Consider the following 19,157-nt stretch of genomic DNA (forward strand, 5'->3'; position numbering starts at 1 on the left):
CCTGCAACGTCCGGTGTTGATCACGCCTCTAAGGTAGTCATCTGAAGGGCAGTGCCTCCCACCGCAGGCGCCTCTGCACAGCCCTGACAGCCTTCGGTGATCCTCAAAGTTGCAGGGACAGGTGCCATCACCCATCCTGCTGAAAACAAACTGGGGCACTGGGCCTTCTTGTGGCCCCGCTGATTGTAGTGAAAACAGAACAGGTCTGATCCCTGCGAGGTGGTAACAGTACAATCCCTGCTGAAATAACCAGTCCGACCGCACTTGAAACAGCTAGACTCACCACCGCTACCACTCCTGCACGCGCCCCCGTGCGCCCTGCCACACTTCCCGCACCGGCTGCGGTCCTGATAATCCCTCGACCTCGAATCCGATCCCTTGGGCCTTTTGCCCGAGCCTGCAGCTACCTGAACCTCATCCGGCTTCCTCTTTTGGATCTGCTCCAAATCAATTTCCCTCTCTCTAGCCCGAGAAATCATATCTTCCAGCGTCTTACAGCTGGATCTGCTCACAAACTCCCTGATGTCATCCCTCAACATCTCATGGTATCGGGCCTTCTTAATCTCCTCATCCGCGACATATTGCGGTACAAGAAGAGCCCTCTCCTTGAACTTGGCGGTGATCTCCGCCACAGTCTCAGTGGTATGCGTCAAATCCTGAAACTCCCGTGCCAACTACTGCACCTCAATAATTGGCGAAAACTCCGCCCTGAACCTGGCCGAGAAATCGCTCCAAGTCATCGCGTCCAACGCAACATCATCCCCCAAAGCATGACCAATCTCCTCCCACCAATCCCTCGCTCTCTCCTTCAGAAGACAGGAAGCGAGTCTGACCTTGTCCCCCTCAGGACACCGGCTCGTACGGAATGCGTTGGCAACATCAGCCAACCATCTGATGCTAGCGATGGGGTCCCTAGCCCCATGATGATCTGGTGCTCCGCAAGCCCTGAACTCCCGAAATGTCAAGGTACGCGCTCCCATCAAAGCCATCATCTCAGTACGGAAGGCGCCCAGCCTCTCATCCAAAATCTCCAATATACCCTCCTTGACCGTGCCAAAGATCACAGGAGTCTGAATCAAAATATTGTGCGTAACCTCGGCGGATATCAACTCCCTTATTCGCTCCTCGAGCTGCTCGGCCCCTGAACCCGAGCCTGATCCCTCTCCGGCGCCTGATCCGCCCGCTTGTCTCTCTCGCAATGTCACCATACTGAAAATATAATACATCCACTATCAGAAAAATCATCACTGCTGCGAGACCAAACACACTCCCTACTAGGTTCTCGGTCTTGTCTTGACCTTTCCCGAATCGAGTACGGATCCTCTGCTTTCAGTAGTACGGGCCCATACTACCTTCCACATCTATCCGTACTTTTCTCAGGAATTGCTTTGACTCCACCAGGTACCTTATCCACTACTACTGCTCCCAACACTATCTGATCCTAGGCTTACCCTAGGGAAACCTCTGACTCAACTCAACCAGTCCTCAGCTGCTGAAGGTCTCCTTATGATGCCAATTAGCCATCACCTAGATACCATCACACGTAACGAGGCTCAGATAATCCTTCAAGTAAAAGACTCGTCCCTACAACGGTTGGACTCAAACAAGAGCTGCGCAATAGGGCCAAATCCAACACTATGAGATTATTCAACCCTGATCACATGTGACGTGACGTATCCACCTAATGGATAACTCCCTTCACTCAAAATCCCACAATGCACAAAGCAAGCAGCATTTGGACAAGGGGAAAATCTAACCACAACATACTCAAGCAATCATATCCAAATAGCAAGAATTTGAACTAGCATGCAACACAAACTCATAAACTCAGGCATAACCTAAACAGGCTATCCTACTACTGTCTAATCAGCACTATCATGCAGCTCAAAACACATATAATAGGCACATAAGGCATCATTCCTAGATCCTTAGTCCTAATCTAGCATGTTGTTCTATCAACTGATAATCATAACATAAACTTGTATGGGTATTTTGGGGTACTTACTTGAGCTCGGCTGATTGCATGCACTACACCTCTTTTCTCTTTTCAAAGTTCTTTTCATTCTGAATTCTTTTTGCTTTTCTAAAACCGTTTTCTTTCTCAAAAACTCTCTTTTTACAAAACTGTCTTTTCATTTGAACACTTTTATACCAATTCCTCAGTTTGAGTTCAGACACACCCGAGAGCATGTCCGAATCCCTCAAACCAAGGCTCTGATACCAACTTGTAACGTCCCAAAATTCAAGACTAAAAATTTCTTTTAATAAAATATTACTTAAAGTAAAATCGTCGATTCAAAGCATAATCAAGTAATAGTTTTCAAAACACATGTTCATTATCAGAGTACTACATCCCAGGCTGTCTAAAATATGGTGTGTGCCATGCGATCATCCCGAGCTCCGTCATCCGCTACCGGAAGTTCCTGAAACCAAAACTGAAAACCGTAAGCACGAAGCTTAGTGAGTTGCCCACCCTACCACATACCACGCAAACATACAACATACATACTGCCAGGCTATTCTGGGGTGCCTGACTACCCTGTACGACCATTCTGGGGTACCGACTACCCGTATGGCCATTCTGGGGTGCCGACTACCCGTGTCAAGCCATTCTGGGGTGCCGACTACCCGTGTCAAGCCATTCTGGGGTGCTGACTACCCGTGTCAAGCCATTCTGGGGTGCTAACTACCCGTCGGTCCTAACAACCGATCCTCGGGGACTATTTCACCCCTTACTGCTACTAGCACATATGTCGTAACATAACATATTATCAGACATATCTGGGTGTCTAACCTACCCTTCGGTCCTAACAACCGAACTCTACTACTATCACATACACATATCATAACGTAACAGATTATCAGACATATCTGGGGTGTCTGAACTACCCTTCGGTCCTAACAACCGAACTTGGGGACTGGTCCCCTCCTACTACCTCTATCGCATATAACATAACAGGCCAGCATGCAAACATATCATCACATATTGTCAGACGTTTCTGGGGTGTCTGACTACCCTCCGGTCCTAACAACCGAACTCTACTGATGAGCCAGGGAGCCTCGTCCATGCTCCTACTGATAGTGAGATACGGGCCCAGCCTGCACTCACTCTTTCCCTAACTTGGGCCTCGCTCCTGATATGCTGCTAATGAGATGTGGAACACCATCCACACTCTGTTATTGGTGAGGTACGGGACCTCGCCTACACTCGCCACCCTACCAGGCACATACAAGTATCACACAGACAACAAGTATAAACTATCACATAAACCATTCCTTGGGCACTCGCCCGCTAACATTGGACCTCGTCCTGAACAACATACTAGCATACGATGCCTAGGGCTAACCCTCGGGTCTTCTACTCATATCTACATGGGCCGACATTGTGGCCGTAAACCCATTCACACAAAGGGAAACTCACCTGCACTGGCTGAATTGGTTGATGAACCCACTAGCTGCTGCCCGACAACTCTCTGAACTCCTGCTCCACTCACTCCCCGAGCTACCAATGTCAAAGCAACACTGAGTCTAACTGACCCCCGAAAGACTACCAAGTCAACTCTGGTCAAAGTCAAAGTCCTGGTCAAAGTCAACCTCCAGGTCAACCCTACTCGTCGAGTCACCCTACTGACTCGCCGAGTTCATAAGTTCAGAGTCCTTCCACTCGCGACTCTACTCGCCGAGTCAGTCTATGACTCGCCGAGTCTACCGATTTCCGAGTCCTAACCTGTCCAACTCTCCGAGTCTCCATTCGACTCACTGATTCGAGTCTCAACTCGAAGGGTTTGGGGTTCCGCGACCTGACTCGCCGAGTCCAAGAACAGACTCGCCGAGTAGAAGGCAATCTTCATCCAACTCGCCGAGTTGTTCTTCCAACTCGCCGAGTTCATGCCTAACTTCATCCGACTTGACGAGCTGTTCATCCCACTCGTCGAGTTCCTCCTCATCTTCAAGCTACTCGCCGAGTCCACTTAAAGGACTCGCTGAGTCCATCCGGTCCTTGATACATGCAGAGGACTTTTGAGTCATGCTGGGACTCAAATCTGTAGATCTAACCTTCCCAAGCCTATTCCTCACGTAAAGTTGCAAACTTTACGTGTAGAGAAGGAGATCTAGGCAAAATACACCATAAACTAGGGTTTAAGGCAAGGAGGCTCCATAATCAACTCAAGGGCTGCTACTTTATGCTTCTCAAGACCATAATATGCTTAGATCTGAAGTAGCAACTTTGGATCTGGCTTCTAACTCAAAATAATAACATTATGGCTAAAAAGCCCCAACAACCACACAAAGATCTAGGTGCAAAAAGGGTCCAGGAACTAGTTTATTACCTCCAAATGCTCAGAATGAACTCACAATCCCAGATCTATAGTCCCTTCTTGCTCCTCCAAGTTCCTTCTTCCTTCTCCAAGCTTTAATGCACCTTCCAAGGCAACAAATGGCTCAAAAAGAGGATATAGCGGCTAGGGTTTAATGTTCTGGGTGAAAGAGGCAGTAAAGGAACCCTAGGAGAGAGAATGAGGCGCTTAAATAGGCTCCAAGTCCCGAATTTAGGGTTTTCCTTGCATTGACCAGACTCGTCGAGTCCACTTGGCCGACTCGCCGAGTTGGTCACTTACACCTCGACCCGGATCCCGCTTGGACTCGCCGAGTCGACCCCTAAGCTTAGGGTTTTCTTTCCTTTCTTGGCCTTCAAAACTTTGGGTGTTACATTGGGTGTCCTACTTATATAGTAATCGCGGGTCAATTGACCTATTCCAATGGCTAGAATTCTATAAATTAGGGTTTAAATTACCCTATCCATTAACATTTCATAACCTTATCTCTTTTTTACTATTTATTAAATTATACCTTTAAATATTGATAAACTAACCTCAAATATTTCTCAAGAATAATTTGGGGTCAATTGTTAGGGCCAGGATCCCAAAATCACATTCAAGATCCTTAAACAAATTTTAGGTTCCTGATTATTATCATATATTTTCCTAACATTTACAACGACTATATTCTACTTTCTTTTTCTCACGTGTGCAAAATTAGTCAACTAAGGACTTATTCTCAACGGAGAATTGTCTCAACTAGGCAAAAGGCCCATAATACCAAGTTAAACAACGTTCATATGCTGATTCTTGGAGGATCCCAGAATTATTGGACTTCTTGTTATTAGCATTAGACTATAAATAACACATGTAACTATCACACTATACACACAATTAGCTCATCTACGATACTTTTACTTACATTTACACATACATCTCTGTAATCAACATTTTTAATCAATAAAATCATCAGTCATCAAGACAGATAATCATTATCACCTCCTAAGATTTTGTGCCGGAGATCCTAGCAAGGATCAATGGCTTTCCTTGTAAACCCTCGTGTTGTCTTGATTATAATTTTTTGCTTACATCAATTCAAACACCACGGCCTCTCATTCAATTTGGTTGAGTTTCACTTGTGTAATTTTTGACCAAAACAATATATATATATATATATATATATATATATATATATATATATATATATATATATATATATATATATATATATATATATATATGGTAAATTCAATTGACAAAAAAGTTAAAAATAAGAAAATCATTATAAGTCAATTATTTACTTTTGCCGCAAAATACTCTTTTGTACCTGCACGATGAGATATATATATATATATATATATATATATATATATATATATATATATATATATATATATATATATATATATATACCACCTCCCCTTTCCTCTGCCACCACCACCTCCATTACGTCTATCACCACCTCTGTCATGCCACCACCTTCGTTACCCACCACGACCATTGTCATCATTGCCTCCACCACCATCGTAGCCACTGTCTCCACCACAATCTTCGTCACCATCAACGCCACCAACATTTGTGTCACCCACAAAGACCACCTTTTCCACCTCTGCCACTATAATCTCTGTCATCACTACGCCACTATAATCTCTGTCATCACTACGACTGCTACCCATACCACCGCGTAGACCTGACAATTTGGTACATGACATGAACACGACACGGGTGTTTCGTGTATGTGTTTTAGAAATTCGTGTTTCATGTTTATTCGTGTCGAAACGTATTTTAAATTCATGTTTTGTGTCTCACATGTGTCAAACACGAATTTATCTTTTTAGACACGTATAAGACACGACAAAAATTTGTGTTGACACGTGACACGTATAAACACATATATACACGTATAGATGTTAGGGTTAAAATTTACATTTCTGAAATAATAGTGATCATTTTTTAAAAAGTGGATAATAAGTTAAAAACACAACCCTAAATCCCTAAATGACCAATAATCGAAATCTTATCTTCTAGAGTAAATTACACGAATCATCCCTCGTACAGGTGTAAAAATGCACGTTTAATCTCTATTTTTAAAAATTAACTCGGACCATCCCTATGTATTACATATTAAATGACTATTTTGCACTTAATAATTTCTTTTTGTAATTTTACTTTTTTAATTGTCATTTTTATAATAATAATAAAAAAATCCAAACTCAATCCTTTCCCCTTCCCCAGATTTCGTGAGCCTCTCTCTTTCTCTCTCTCTCTCTCTCTCTCTCTCTCTCTCTCTCTCTCTCTCTCTCACCCTCACCCTATCATCATCCTCTCCAAAGATCAACATCATCCATCTCTTCTATTTCACTTTCATTCATTTTCTGGCGACATTGGACATTTCACCACCACACCCGATGATGACATAAATATGATGAAACCGTAGTCTACGAAGGCGACGGTTGCTTGGAGATGACTGTAGCGGATTGGATGCTCCAACTCTAGTTGTACCGACGGTGGTGGATTGGATGATGATTATTGTGTTCTTGGTGGTTGAATCTGCGATCCTTTTTTTTCTCAATTTCATACAGGAAATAATGGTTTGAGTATATTTAAAGGTTTTAGCTATGAGGTTTGATTTCGATCTGATTTTCGAATTTCAGTTTAAGGTTTCTTTTTTATTTGATTTATTAGAGATTTGGATTTGATGTCACGTTAATAGTGGTGCTTTGCATGTGGTTAGTATTGGTGGTTGCTAGAGATGGACAATGATGCCAGCGTTGAGTGGTGGTTGCCGGTGATACTGGTCGAAGATGATGATAATGGTTTATTTCCGGTGGTGGTTTTGTGTATTTCTAGTGGTGGTGGTGGTTATGTGTTCTTAATAAAACAGACAGAGATAGAGATAGAAATTGAATAAATGATTAAAATATTTTTTAATAATTTATAATAATAATAAATGTCAAAAATAAATAGAAAATAAAAAATAAAAAGGACATTATAGTTTTTTTTATGTCTCATCATAAAAGATGAGATGTTTAAATTTAAGCATGATGAAATGTGAAACTTTTTATAATGTAAGGGATAGTAGGAATTAATTTTAAAAAATATGAGTATTTTTGCACCCGCACAATACATCTCAATCCCCACTCCTCACTGTCGCACCTCCTGCCCTCCATCTCACGACTCTCGCCGGAGTAAATCGTCACCGTGCCACCGTCGTTTTTCCACCATCTCAATCCTAACTCCTCACCGTTGCTCTCACCGGTCACCATAACTTCATCGAAGTTTATGGCTTCTAACAACATGACCATGGTATTTTTCAATTTTCGTTTTCCTTTTTCTGTTTAAGACTTTGGAGTTCCGATCCTAGCTGAAGCCTGAAAGAGATCATTGTTTTTTTGTTTCAATCTGCACACTATTTAGTTTTTTGAAGATTATTCCATGGCTTCGATTGTTATATATTTTGTGTTTCGTTTTCCTTTTTGACTTATGACATGATTATTATGTCAAACTACATTAAAGATAGTTGATGATTACTAGATTTCTTGTTGTGATTCGGGTTCTAATATAGGTTTCTTGATGTGAGTCCTAAAAGAGATTAGTGCTATGTATTTTCCTTTTTTGTTTTTCTTTTTCTGTCACAGTAGATGGAATTATGAAGAGTATGCAGAATTGTAGATTTTGGTTGTCCTCTTGAATGTTTTGCTACAGAGTGTACTAATTAGTTTTATCAAGTTTAATTGGATTTTAATAGCTAATTTTGGTTGGATTATAGCCCTAATTAATATTCCTACTTGTTTTTTTTTTTTTTTAGATGGATGATAATACCAACAATGCTAAATGAGATGGGAGAAGGCAAAATGAAAACTACAGGAAAAAGAAAGAGAGAAGAAACAAACCTCATTGGGATAAGTGTATTCGAGATATTCAAAGACGTCGTCACAAAAGATGGAATTAAGAAAGATGGAATTAAGAAAGCAAAATGAAGCATTGTGTAATGATGTTAGGAATTATGACAGTAGATATGAAACCGAAACCGAGAACTTAAAACCACATATAATAGATGTTATAAGCAAAATCTAAGCTATAAATTGCACGCTATAGCGTTTTGCGGAGATCGAGAACCACTATTTTCAGTTTAGCGTTTTCATTTCGCGTTATCGCTATTAGTGGCGTTATTCACCGCTATTTACCACTATTTCAATAACCGCTATAGTGGTGCTACGGACGTTATTCCATTTTTGCTCACATTTTGGGTCATTTTGTTACTTTGTCAATGAAAAGCTAGTTTTAAAAATCTCACTACAATTTCATTTAAAAAGTCCGAACAACTAACATAATTAAAAGCATTCAAAGTAACTACATCTACCGATAACTCTCTTTCTCATCTCTTTCTATACTCATGAAGACTTGAAGGTGCTATGGTCGGACTCCATTAATGTTTTTTGTAAATCGACTATGACGCAAAGACTTGGGAAATAACTCCTTAAATCAACCAAGACCTAATAATACGATATTGAACCCATGCAATGCAATTAAAATCTATTTGACACTTTGACACTACCTAGTTTCCATATTACTATAATAGAATATTATGTTATGTTGTTTTATGACTTTTTAAGTTTGATGATATTAATTATATATAGACTTATAGTATTAATACTCAAATATATAAATTCTATATAAATATAATATAAAATTATAAAGTATAAATAATATTAAAAAACCGTTATATCACCGCTATACCACAGCGACAAACGCAATCTCAAATAGCGGCATGTGACCGCTATTGAAATTTTTACCACGATAACTGCATTGGGCAAAATACACCGGATGTAGATCAAATGTTATTGTCATTGTAGCTTAAGAAATGACATTAAAAACATGTCTATTCGTGTTTTCGTGTAACACGATTAAAAAATATGTTTATCCGTGTCGTGTCACGTGTTATACGAATTTCTTCGTGTTCGTGTTGGATAACCCGAACACGTTTTACAATTCATGTCGTGTTCGTGTTCAACAAATTTGTGTCGTGTAAATTCGTTTCTGATACGAATACACGACACGCAGACACAGATTGTCAGATCTACCACCACCACCACTGTCACCGCTACCCCTACCACCGTCTTATTCATATATGAATAATCATTTGTGAACAGACAAATACTTATTCTTATATGAATATATTTATTCATATATGAACATATGAATACAATACACTTATTCATATATGAATATTATCTTTTCTGTTGTTATGGCACGTTGGAGCGTTGTGTATAATGCCTCTTATTTCTGCTAAAACCCACCGACGTTCGCCTTATCTATGTTAAAGCCCATCTCTCCGCCTAAGAATAACACCCACCTTCGATGATGAAATACCAAAGGACCGCCTAAAAATCAAGAAAAATACACACCGGAACCGAATTGAAATCAATATGTATGTTTTACTCTATCACAATTGGGTGCAAAAAAGGTGTCATATGTGTTTCGATTTTCATCTAAAAACGCTTCACATCAAAGATAAGATAGGTTTTTTTGAACCCCAAATCCTAGAAAAAGTAATTGGTAACACCGCCTCCTAGTGTCAATGACCCATTTCATCTAAAAATGCTTCATGAGCTAGTTTTCAATACACCAAACCATGGATCTTAATGTTAATCATTGTGTGTGATTTTGTTCAAGAAACAATTTGTAAACCAATATTAACATACAATCGATTTACCCTGTTTGTTTGGAAATGGTCTGGAAACAATTGACTTTTACACAATTTGTAAACAATCCATAGGTTTTAGATATGTTCAACTATCTAACAACCCTGTTGCTCAGCTTGTTTTTCACTTCCTTTTCACTTCCTTAATGAGAATCTTACTATGCTCTCATGATTCTTTTTTTTCCTCATGGTTTTCATCTGATTTGGAGTGTATACGTATGTGAAATGTTACTCTTCCTTAATGAGAATCTTACTTTGCACTCATGATTCTTTTTATCTCATTGTTTTCATCAGATTTAGAGGTGTATATTTGTGAAATGTTACTGGGGTTTGAAATTTAAAGGGGAACAAAAAAGTATAAGTGATAAGAATGATCAAAAGGGGAACAAAGAAGTCATTAGTTTAAGTTTCGACACATAGGTGATGTTTAAAATTTGATTAAAAATATGATAGTTTGACAAAACTATTTAAAAAAATAATAATAATATTTAAAAAAAAAGTGATAAGGGTGAAGTCGGGTGGATTGCAATGTTTTAAAAACCGGTTTGAACCGGCCGGTCGAACCGGTTGGACCGGGAGAACGGGCGGTTCAACTATCACCGGTTTTACATTGATTTCTAAACCGGATTGAACCGGCCGGTTTTTAGAAAAACCCGGTTGAACCGGTTAAACCTAATAAAACCACATAAAAAATAATCATTTACATAACAAACTTTGGTGATTTTTTTTCAAATCTATTAAGTTTTCTTAAAATAAAAATATATGGTAAATTTTATAAATTTTTTTGATGTGTTTGTATTCATATAAAACTATATGTTGTTTCGGTATATATATATATATATATATATATATATATATATATATATATATATATATATATATATATATATTTTGACGTATATGTATTGATGTAAAACACTAAAATTTATGATTTTGTGTTATTTTAATGTATTTGGATTTATCAACGACTTATTTTTATATTTATTTTTAATGTTTGAACTTGGAAAATCAAATTTATAATTTATATATGTATGTATGTATAAGAAAATAGAAAAAAACATGAAAAATATAAAAACCGGTTCACCCGGCGGTCGAACCGGGAACTGGTCACCATACCGGTTCAACTAAAAAACCGGTTTTTAAAACATTGGTGGATTGGATTGGGATGGTGTTTCTTGAGTTTGTGTTGAGAGAGAGAGAGAGAGAGAGAGAGAGAGAGAGAGAGAGAGAGAGAGAGAGAGAGAGAGAGAGAGAGAGAGAGATGATGGTTAACACATAGAGATGCAACCGGGGGCGGATATTGGCGGGGAATGCAATACCTGTCCCCGTACCCGAACTCCGATCACCAGACCCATCCCCGCCCCCGCCCCGCCTAATCCTCGACGGATTTGGGTAAAAAATCCCTGCCGGATACGGTAAACCCGATGGATACCCGTTTAGAACAAAAAAAATCATACAAATAAAAGAAAAAGACAATCATATTTTATTCTTTACGCAACCAATATCGATTCAAAACTGTTAAGTGGTATGCTATACACACAACCACAACTGTTGGAAGCATGTTTAAAAGTTAATCCTAAAACTTTTGTTTCTCATTTGGAGTGTATAGCCGTATGACGTAAATAAAGGGTGTATCCAATCATACAATTACAATGTTTTTTTTTTGTAAAGTATTGCTATATATATACATCTCGATCAAACTAAAAAACATTCCGAAAACACCAAACATTGCTAATTCTTCAAGTCATAGTGACTTTGAGTCTTCATGAATGATGATGATCGTCGTTCGATGGAATGAATATTGATGCTTAAAGACGTCGATGAATAGAAAAGATGATCGGAGAATGGATGCCAATGCTTGATTCCTTGATTCTCGGTGGTTGAATGTCGAAGTGTGAAGAATGCATGCCACTAAGATTCGAAATCTGAAAGAGATGAAGATGATCCAGTGCTTGATACTCAGATATCTAGAAAGATTCAATTTCATATAACATAAAATCGATTATTGCAAAATCGAGTTCAGACATTGAGTTCATATTACAAAAAATCAAGTTCATAGCAACATCGAGTTGATATTAAAAGAATGAGTTCATACAAATTAAAGCATACACACAATAAACTACTTCGGCAATTAACAGGTTATAACCAAAAACGAGTTCAAAAATGAAAAAGAAACTTACATGGGGAGTTGTCCATGGTCACAACTCACGAGTCTGGAAATGAAAGGAGAAACGTCTTTGAGTGTTTAAATTTACATGGGAAAACTAAAGGTTTTCCTTTTTATTTAATCGACGACACAAACAACCGTTGAGTAAGTCTTGTAAATTGATACTCCATTAAATAGTTATTAAAGTGAACAGATTTCGAGATATATATATATATATATATATATATATATATATATATATATATATATATATATATATATATATATATATATATATATATATATATATATATATATATATATATATATATATATATCGAAATCTGTTCACTATTGGGTCTTAACGGGGCGGATAGTATCGTATCCATCCCCGTTTCGGGTACAAAATGTAAACTCCATCCCCGATCCGTTACCCGTTAAGGCGGGTAATACCCGGTCCGATCGGGTCGGGTATCCATGGGTACATGAGTCCGCGGGTAAAACTTGCATCCCTATTAACACAAGGATTTTTTTTTATAATCATATAAATACTAAAAGTAAATAAATAAAACTATAAATTATAATAAAATAAAAAACAATCCTTCCATGTCTTTTAGGGACCAATACTTAGACTCATCGGAGTGGTATGCGGTTCTAGATCGCGGCCGCGCCACGTGGGACAGAAACACCGCCCCTAGGGTGCGGTTTTGGGCGGTCGAGACCGCAGTGCGGCCCTTGAGGACCGCGTTCGCTGATTGGCTGCCACTTTTTTGACCGTTCAAGATTCTTGCGACCGGATTTTCTTTTTTTTTTTTTTTTTTTTTTTTTTTTTTTTTTTATAACCTTTTACTCCATCTATATATACATATCTTTACTTTTACATTTACACAACCTTTAAACACATATAAATACAACCATTTCCTCCAACCCTTTGAAAAATGTCATCTTCCAAACGACCTAACAAAGAAAAAACACCAGTCAGAAATACCAACACCCCAGTACCTTCGTTTGATCAACCGATATTCTCACCTCCGTATTACCACTACGGCGGTATGTATCTGTATTTTCCACAACGGCCAGGGCAACCACAACCACAAACACCACCACCACCACAACCCGACCCGGATTTTAATCCATTTGATTTTTTGTCCCAACCCGAGTTTGTGCAACAAACACAAACACAACCAGAAACGGTCGTTTCTGATTCTGAACCGGAATTCGTTACAGAAACTCAGCCCACTCGAGCAGCGTCTAAAAGAAAAGAGAAGGCCGAGGCTAAATGTTGGGAACCTTTGGAAGCGTTGGTGTTGGCACAATCTTGGATCGATATTTCAGAAGACGCGACGGTTGGAAAAGACCAAAAGCATGACCGCTTTTGGATTCGAGTTTTACACAGGTTCCATAAAGGAATGAACCGTGGAGAATACCGTTCAAAACATCAAGTGTACTCCAAATGGGGGAAGATGAACAAGGAAGTCATGTTGTTTAATGACTTGTGGAACAACATGAAACGTCAATGGAAAAGTGGAGAAAGTGATGAAGTCATTTTGAAGAAAGCCTTGAAAGTGTATCAAAAAGAAAATCTGAAGACTTTCAAGTTTCTTGAAGTTTGGAATTTTTTGAAAGATAACAGGAAATGGCTGAGTAGCAAAACATCTGACCAACATATCGACAGTGGGTCAAAACGCAGCAGAACATCTGAGTCCGACCACACTACATCAGATGCTCGTGTTCAGTTTGATCTGAACGAAGATGAACCTGTTCCAGTTTCACCACCTTCCCGGCCATTGGGAAGAGACAAATCAAAAAGCAAAGGCAAAGGCAAAGCGTCGGATTCAGATGATTTGAAAGAAATGGGAACCGACATGAAGGATATAAAAGAGAGAATGGACAAGATTTTGAAAATTGCTTCTGAAAGAGAGCTTCGGAAACAAAGGGAGAGCGACATGCGAATACTAGCAATGGACACGTCGAATATGACCGGGGCCGAGCTTGAAGTGGTTTTGGCGATGAAGGAGGAAGTGAAAAATCGTTACATGACTCGTGGCTAATTTCTATTTTTTGTTTCAAGGTTTCTAGTGTGTTTTTTTTTTTTTAAGTTGTTGGTTTTTTGTTTCTACGTTGTTTTTCTAAATTTTTATGTTTTTTTTTAAATTAAGTAATGTATGGTATTTGTATTTTTAATTAATGAACTATTATGTTTTTAAAATAGTTAACAAAAAAATAAGAAAAAAAAAAGAAAAAAAAAATAAAACTAAAACTGTGGCACCACACCCTTGGTGTGGCAAGAAACCACACTTAAGTGGTAAAATCCGACGTGGCGCTTACGTGGCGAGGGAGGGAGTGCGGTTTCGGTGGCACCACTCCCTCCAGCCTTACAACACTCCATGCATTTTATAAACATTTTGAACCGTATCGACACTTTTTCGCAAACCACAAAACTTATTTATGACCAAACTAAAAAACCAGGATGCGAGACAATTTTTTTTTTTTTTTTTTTGCAATTTTCTCTATTTCGTTGATCATTTTAATATATTAGGTTCACATAAATCTCTTTCACATATAAATTCATAAATGTATTACATACAAGAAACAATATGGCTAATTTACAATATAAAACAACATGGTCAATATACAATAAAAAATTCATTAATTTATCTTCCAAAACTTAAGTTTAGACACCAAACTAAAGGTTTGTTGGCTCTTTCAATTTGGTCTTAACATAGTTAATAGACTAAATACTAGTTCTTATTCATAACAAGCCTTGATTGTACCTATTTGTACCTTATATAGACGGCAATAGCAACAAAATCTTGTCATTGTTAACCTCAAAAACCAAAATGGTTCAAAAACGAGCATAGTTTGCACGATGCTATCAAAGACCAAGTTAGGCCATAAAACAAGAATATAAACAACAATCGATCACAGAGTAATCAGCTATGGGAATCGGAAGCTGGCTCTACACAAACAGTACCAAAAATCTAAGGGTCAAAATAGTCCATCCAGGTGGTCATGCTGAGCTTCACGATCGACCAGTTCTTGTTGCTGACATCATTCGCCGGAACCCTAAATGCTGCGTCGCCCATCCAAACGTCTTCAAGCAGCCATGGGCAATCGTGCAACCAGACACCATGCTAATGCCTGGACAGAAGGTGTATGTTGTCCCAATTTCAACTGTCAGAAAGCTTCAGAAACTATCGATAAAGAGATCGGTCTCTGTAGGTCAAGATGGTCAAAGTTTCAAAAAGCTGAGCAGTGAAGAAGATGAAGATGGGGAAAGTGATACTAGTTGTTGTTCGATGGAAGAAGGTGATGCAAGTATTTGTATGAAGTCGTTTAAAGGTGGAGATGAGTCAGAAGAACGTAAAAGCTGTTTTACTTGTGTGTTTGCGAGTGGGAAACAGACATCGGGGTCTACTGCTATTAGGGGTGGTCAAAGAAGCAGAAACCAGGGAGAATCGCCTAAGAAACTAATCACAGATCTTGATTATTGGCAACCAAACCTTCATAGTATTGTTGAAGAAAGAAGCATTAATCCAGAGTGATTTTTGTTTATTACATTCTTCTGCAAACTTAAAATACATCTTTGAACATGGAAATAATTCAATTTTGGTGTATTTATAGCCAGATTCAACCAATTATAACATGAAAATCAAAGAAACAGTTAAAAATTTTAAATTAGTGAAGGGTTATCTCTCAGACAAATGCCTCGATTCGTCTTCATGATGAATGGAATGGATAAATCAGACTCGTCATCTATGAAATCATCATTGAGAAAACCCATCTTTTTCAAAAAAAGTAAAAAACCTCAGACATCCAAGGAAGAAGAAAGACAGCATTAGCTCTCAAGCCTGGCGAAGGCGAAAGCTCTTAGGCGGCCACTGCGAATGTCTCTGAGAAACAAGCCTTTGGATTATCATCACAGGTATCAATAATCAAACCAATCAATCAATTTAACGAAAATTCATTGAAGAGTAAAGTTAATTAATGAAAAGAAGATAAAGATCTCATAACAATGGAGTTTAGGATCAGACTGACGTGCAAATAAGATTTCGTTCAGCAGAGCACAAAAATGCGCCTATGGTAACAAAATTCGATATCATTTAGCATCATTTCCCAAACACCATAAAAACCTAATCTTTACGTTTCAGATTTTTATAAAACCGATGACGGATTAAGCAAAATCGAAAAACGAAAACACAAGTTTAACCTACTAATCGGTAGCTCATAACAACTCTGACTTTTATTAGGGGCAAATGACAACAGACTCGTGAAAGAAAAAAAAAAAAAAGAGAGAGAGAGGGAGAGAGAGAGAGAGAGAGAGAGAGAGAGAGAGTTTGATTTGGCAATGGAATCCTAATTCAACTTATACGAAAAAACAGCGGCTATAAAGAATGTGTGTGTGTAAAACCTAACTCCATTGAATTTATAAACAGGTCGATGGGCTACAAGGTTATCTATCGCAATTTACAAAACCACCCTTTGCCGATAGTTAAAGTGTTCTGACGGTACTTCTAAGTTCTATATGATTTATTTTTTTATATTTTGTTATATAGATAATAATAATGTTTCTAGAGTTTTATTTAGAAAAATGAAAACTCCAATTAAGTTTTGTGGAAAAGGGATAAATACTTTTTAAAATGTATATATTTAGTGTTTATTCTTTTTAAAATGTATATTTTAGTTTTTAATTTTTTTTTTAAATAAACATTTATACTTTATTTTTTGTAACAATGCAATCCTTATGACCGGCTATAACTGGTATATCGATTATATACGAATTTTTTTTTTAGGGAAAATGACTTGATAGGGTAAGATATTTTTTGAATTGTATACATTTAGTCTTTATTCTTTTTTTTTTTTGTAAAATAAACCCTTATACTTTATTAATATGTACACATTAGGTCCTTTTCACTGGATTCTACAGGTTTTGCTGATGTAGAAGCACAAGTAGCATTAAATAGCAATTAATTAGCTTAGTCACCGGAGGTGGGTGATCCTCCAACAACAAGAAAAGGGTGGCGACCCTTCTCTTTCTCGTCTCTCTTCCTTCCGGTCGAACAACAACAGTCAAACACCCTTTACCTGTTGTGTTTCTCCAATCTGTCTCTCTTTGCCTCCATTATGTTGCCAAAAAAAGAAGAAAAAATCAACGAGGGGGCTACCAGAGCAGCTCATCGCCAACTACCGTCTCTATTTCCTCCTGCCTCCCCTTTCGACCTTGTTGTTTTTGCCATCATTCCTCCTTGCTACCAGTGATGTGTAGGAACACACAAAGGAATCGTCGGAGATCGGGGTTCTCCTTCTTTTTCATGATGAATAAAAGTTGGAAAAATCTCGTTGTGGAAATGTGGATCCCACCTGGGTATTTCATTTCAACAAAATAAAAGAAAAAGAAAATGACTTGATATGGTAATATACTTTTTGAAATGAACAAATTTAGTCCTTATTCTTTTTTTTTTTTTTTTTTGTAAAATAAATCATTCCACATCAGCAAAACCTGTATAATCCGGTGAAAAGGACCTAATGCTTACATATTAATAAAGTATAAGAGTTTATTTTATATATATAAAAAAAAGAACAATGACTAAATGTGTATATTTCAAAAAGTATTTTACCATATCAAGTTGTAACGCCCGGGTTTCAGGGCTAAACATTTTTGTCAATGTAATAGTCTAGGTCAACTCTTGTAACTCTTTTTGAAGTAATAAAGATGAAATATTTGAGTATTATGTGAATTATATGTGTTTATTATTTAATTATAAATGTATAATTAATAAAGAATAAAAATGAGCGTCAAAATTAAAGTGTGAGATAATCCCGATATCTCTACATAAAGTTGTAGAATATGTCTCAAGGTTTCCGTGCATATAAGGAACGCCGAAATCCGAGTTATAACGAAGAAGTTATGACCCGTCGAAGTTTCACGACAGAACCGACACGATACCGGGAAGCGTGAATAGTGAATTTACGATAGAGCGAGATTTAGCCTTAGTGATCTAAACGAAAGTCGTAGAATATGTTAAACTAAGAACATCGATAAAAAGAACGCCCAAATCTGACTTCGTATGAAGAAGTTATGAGATTCTAAACAGACCAATCATGTCCCGGCTTGTTAAAAATATAACTTTAAAAATAAAGAAATAAAGTCAAAATTAGCCGACGGAGTCTAAACGAAAGTTGTAGAGTACGTCTTCACCTACGCGTGGATATAAAGAACGTAAAAAACGGAGTTCGTATGAACGAGTTACAAATTATAATAGCATATTTACGTATTAAAATAAAGTATAAATCATGTATACGTACACATATATATACATATGTATATATCATTAGAAAGGTATCGACGATGCGGTCATTATAAGACTCATGTTGAGTTCTTTCGACATTAGTTTAGTACAAATATCATTAAATCCATTTATAATAGTATTATAGAGGGGTGTTTAGTTGTTTATATAACTAAAAGGTCATTAAGTAATTATGGAGGGTAGTTTTTGAAAATTCAATTAGTATAAATAAGAGCCTTGGGCTCTCATATTTCTTGCACCATTCTCTTGATTCAAGAGTTTTTCTCTCCTTATCCCCCGAGCATTTCGGTCCCTCGTGATTCGACTTCTCTTTCTGTAGCTTAGTATAGTAAGGTGAGCGCTGAAGCGCTGCACGAATCTTTCTTAGAAAGATTCAGCGACGAAGTTCTGCCCCTGCAGAGCCCGACTCCTAGCTAAAACCCCCTTGTAAGTAAGTTATGCTTACCTTATTTTAATATAGCTTATATTTAAAATTAGTATTGTTATTATGAACTTATAATAAATATTTGAGCTATTATTATAACTTATATAAGTGTCGTTATAATATTTTTTTAACTACTCGCGGTACGGGGAATCTGGTTTAAAGGGCCGCATAGGGTTGTTGGATTTCAGAAGTGCTATATGCCAAAATGGTTCTGCCCTCCGGTGTTTTATGTCTGGCCCCTGTCTGTACATAGTGG

At 37.8% G+C, this 19,157-nt stretch overlaps 1 protein-coding gene, 1 long non-coding RNA gene and 3 other non-coding genes across 6 annotated transcripts; 2 read left to right on the forward strand and 3 right to left on the reverse strand.

Moving 5' to 3' along the window:
• Positions 1–6,504: 6,504 nt before the first annotated feature.
• On the forward strand, positions 6,505–8,428 carry LOC111884073 (uncharacterized). Of its 2 annotated transcripts, XR_006185659.2 has the most exons (3): positions 6,515–6,979; positions 7,070–7,625; positions 8,128–8,428. It is a non-coding gene; the product is annotated as an uncharacterized LOC111884073 (long non-coding RNA). The 2 variants fall into 2 exon arrangements; XR_002847588.2 differs by having other exon boundaries at positions 6,505–7,625.
• Positions 8,429–13,578: 5,150 nt separating this feature from the next.
• LOC111884052 (uncharacterized) lies at positions 13,579–14,220 on the forward strand. The gene has a single exon (XM_023880382.2). It carries the CDS (start codon positions 13,579–13,581, stop codon positions 14,218–14,220), a length of 642 nt encoding a protein of 213 aa, XP_023736150.2.
• Positions 14,221–15,860: 1,640 nt separating this feature from the next.
• Positions 15,861–15,945, reverse strand: LOC111884096 (small nucleolar RNA SNOR75). Its single transcript, XR_002847598.1, has one exon. It is a non-coding gene; the product is annotated as a small nucleolar RNA SNOR75 (small nucleolar RNA).
• A 28-nt stretch (positions 15,946–15,973) lies between these two features.
• On the reverse strand, positions 15,974–16,097 carry LOC111884093 (small nucleolar RNA SNORD14). The gene has a single exon (XR_002847595.1). It is a non-coding gene; the product is annotated as a small nucleolar RNA SNORD14 (small nucleolar RNA).
• A 93-nt stretch (positions 16,098–16,190) lies between these two features.
• On the reverse strand, positions 16,191–16,290 carry LOC111884094 (small nucleolar RNA Z122). Its single transcript, XR_002847596.1, has one exon. It is a non-coding gene; the product is annotated as a small nucleolar RNA Z122 (small nucleolar RNA).
• Positions 16,291–19,157: the final 2,867 nt, after the last annotated feature.

The sequence above is a fragment of the Lactuca sativa genome, chromosome 8 (assembly GCF_002870075.4).
Source record: "Lactuca sativa cultivar Salinas chromosome 8, Lsat_Salinas_v11, whole genome shotgun sequence".
NCBI classification, from domain to species: domain Eukaryota; kingdom Viridiplantae; phylum Streptophyta; class Magnoliopsida; order Asterales; family Asteraceae; genus Lactuca; species Lactuca sativa.

Coding starts and splice junctions, on each gene's coding strand:
- LOC111884052 (XM_023880382.2), top strand. CDS start 13,579: ATGAACCGTGGAGAATACCGTTCAAAACATCAAGTGTACTCCAAATGG.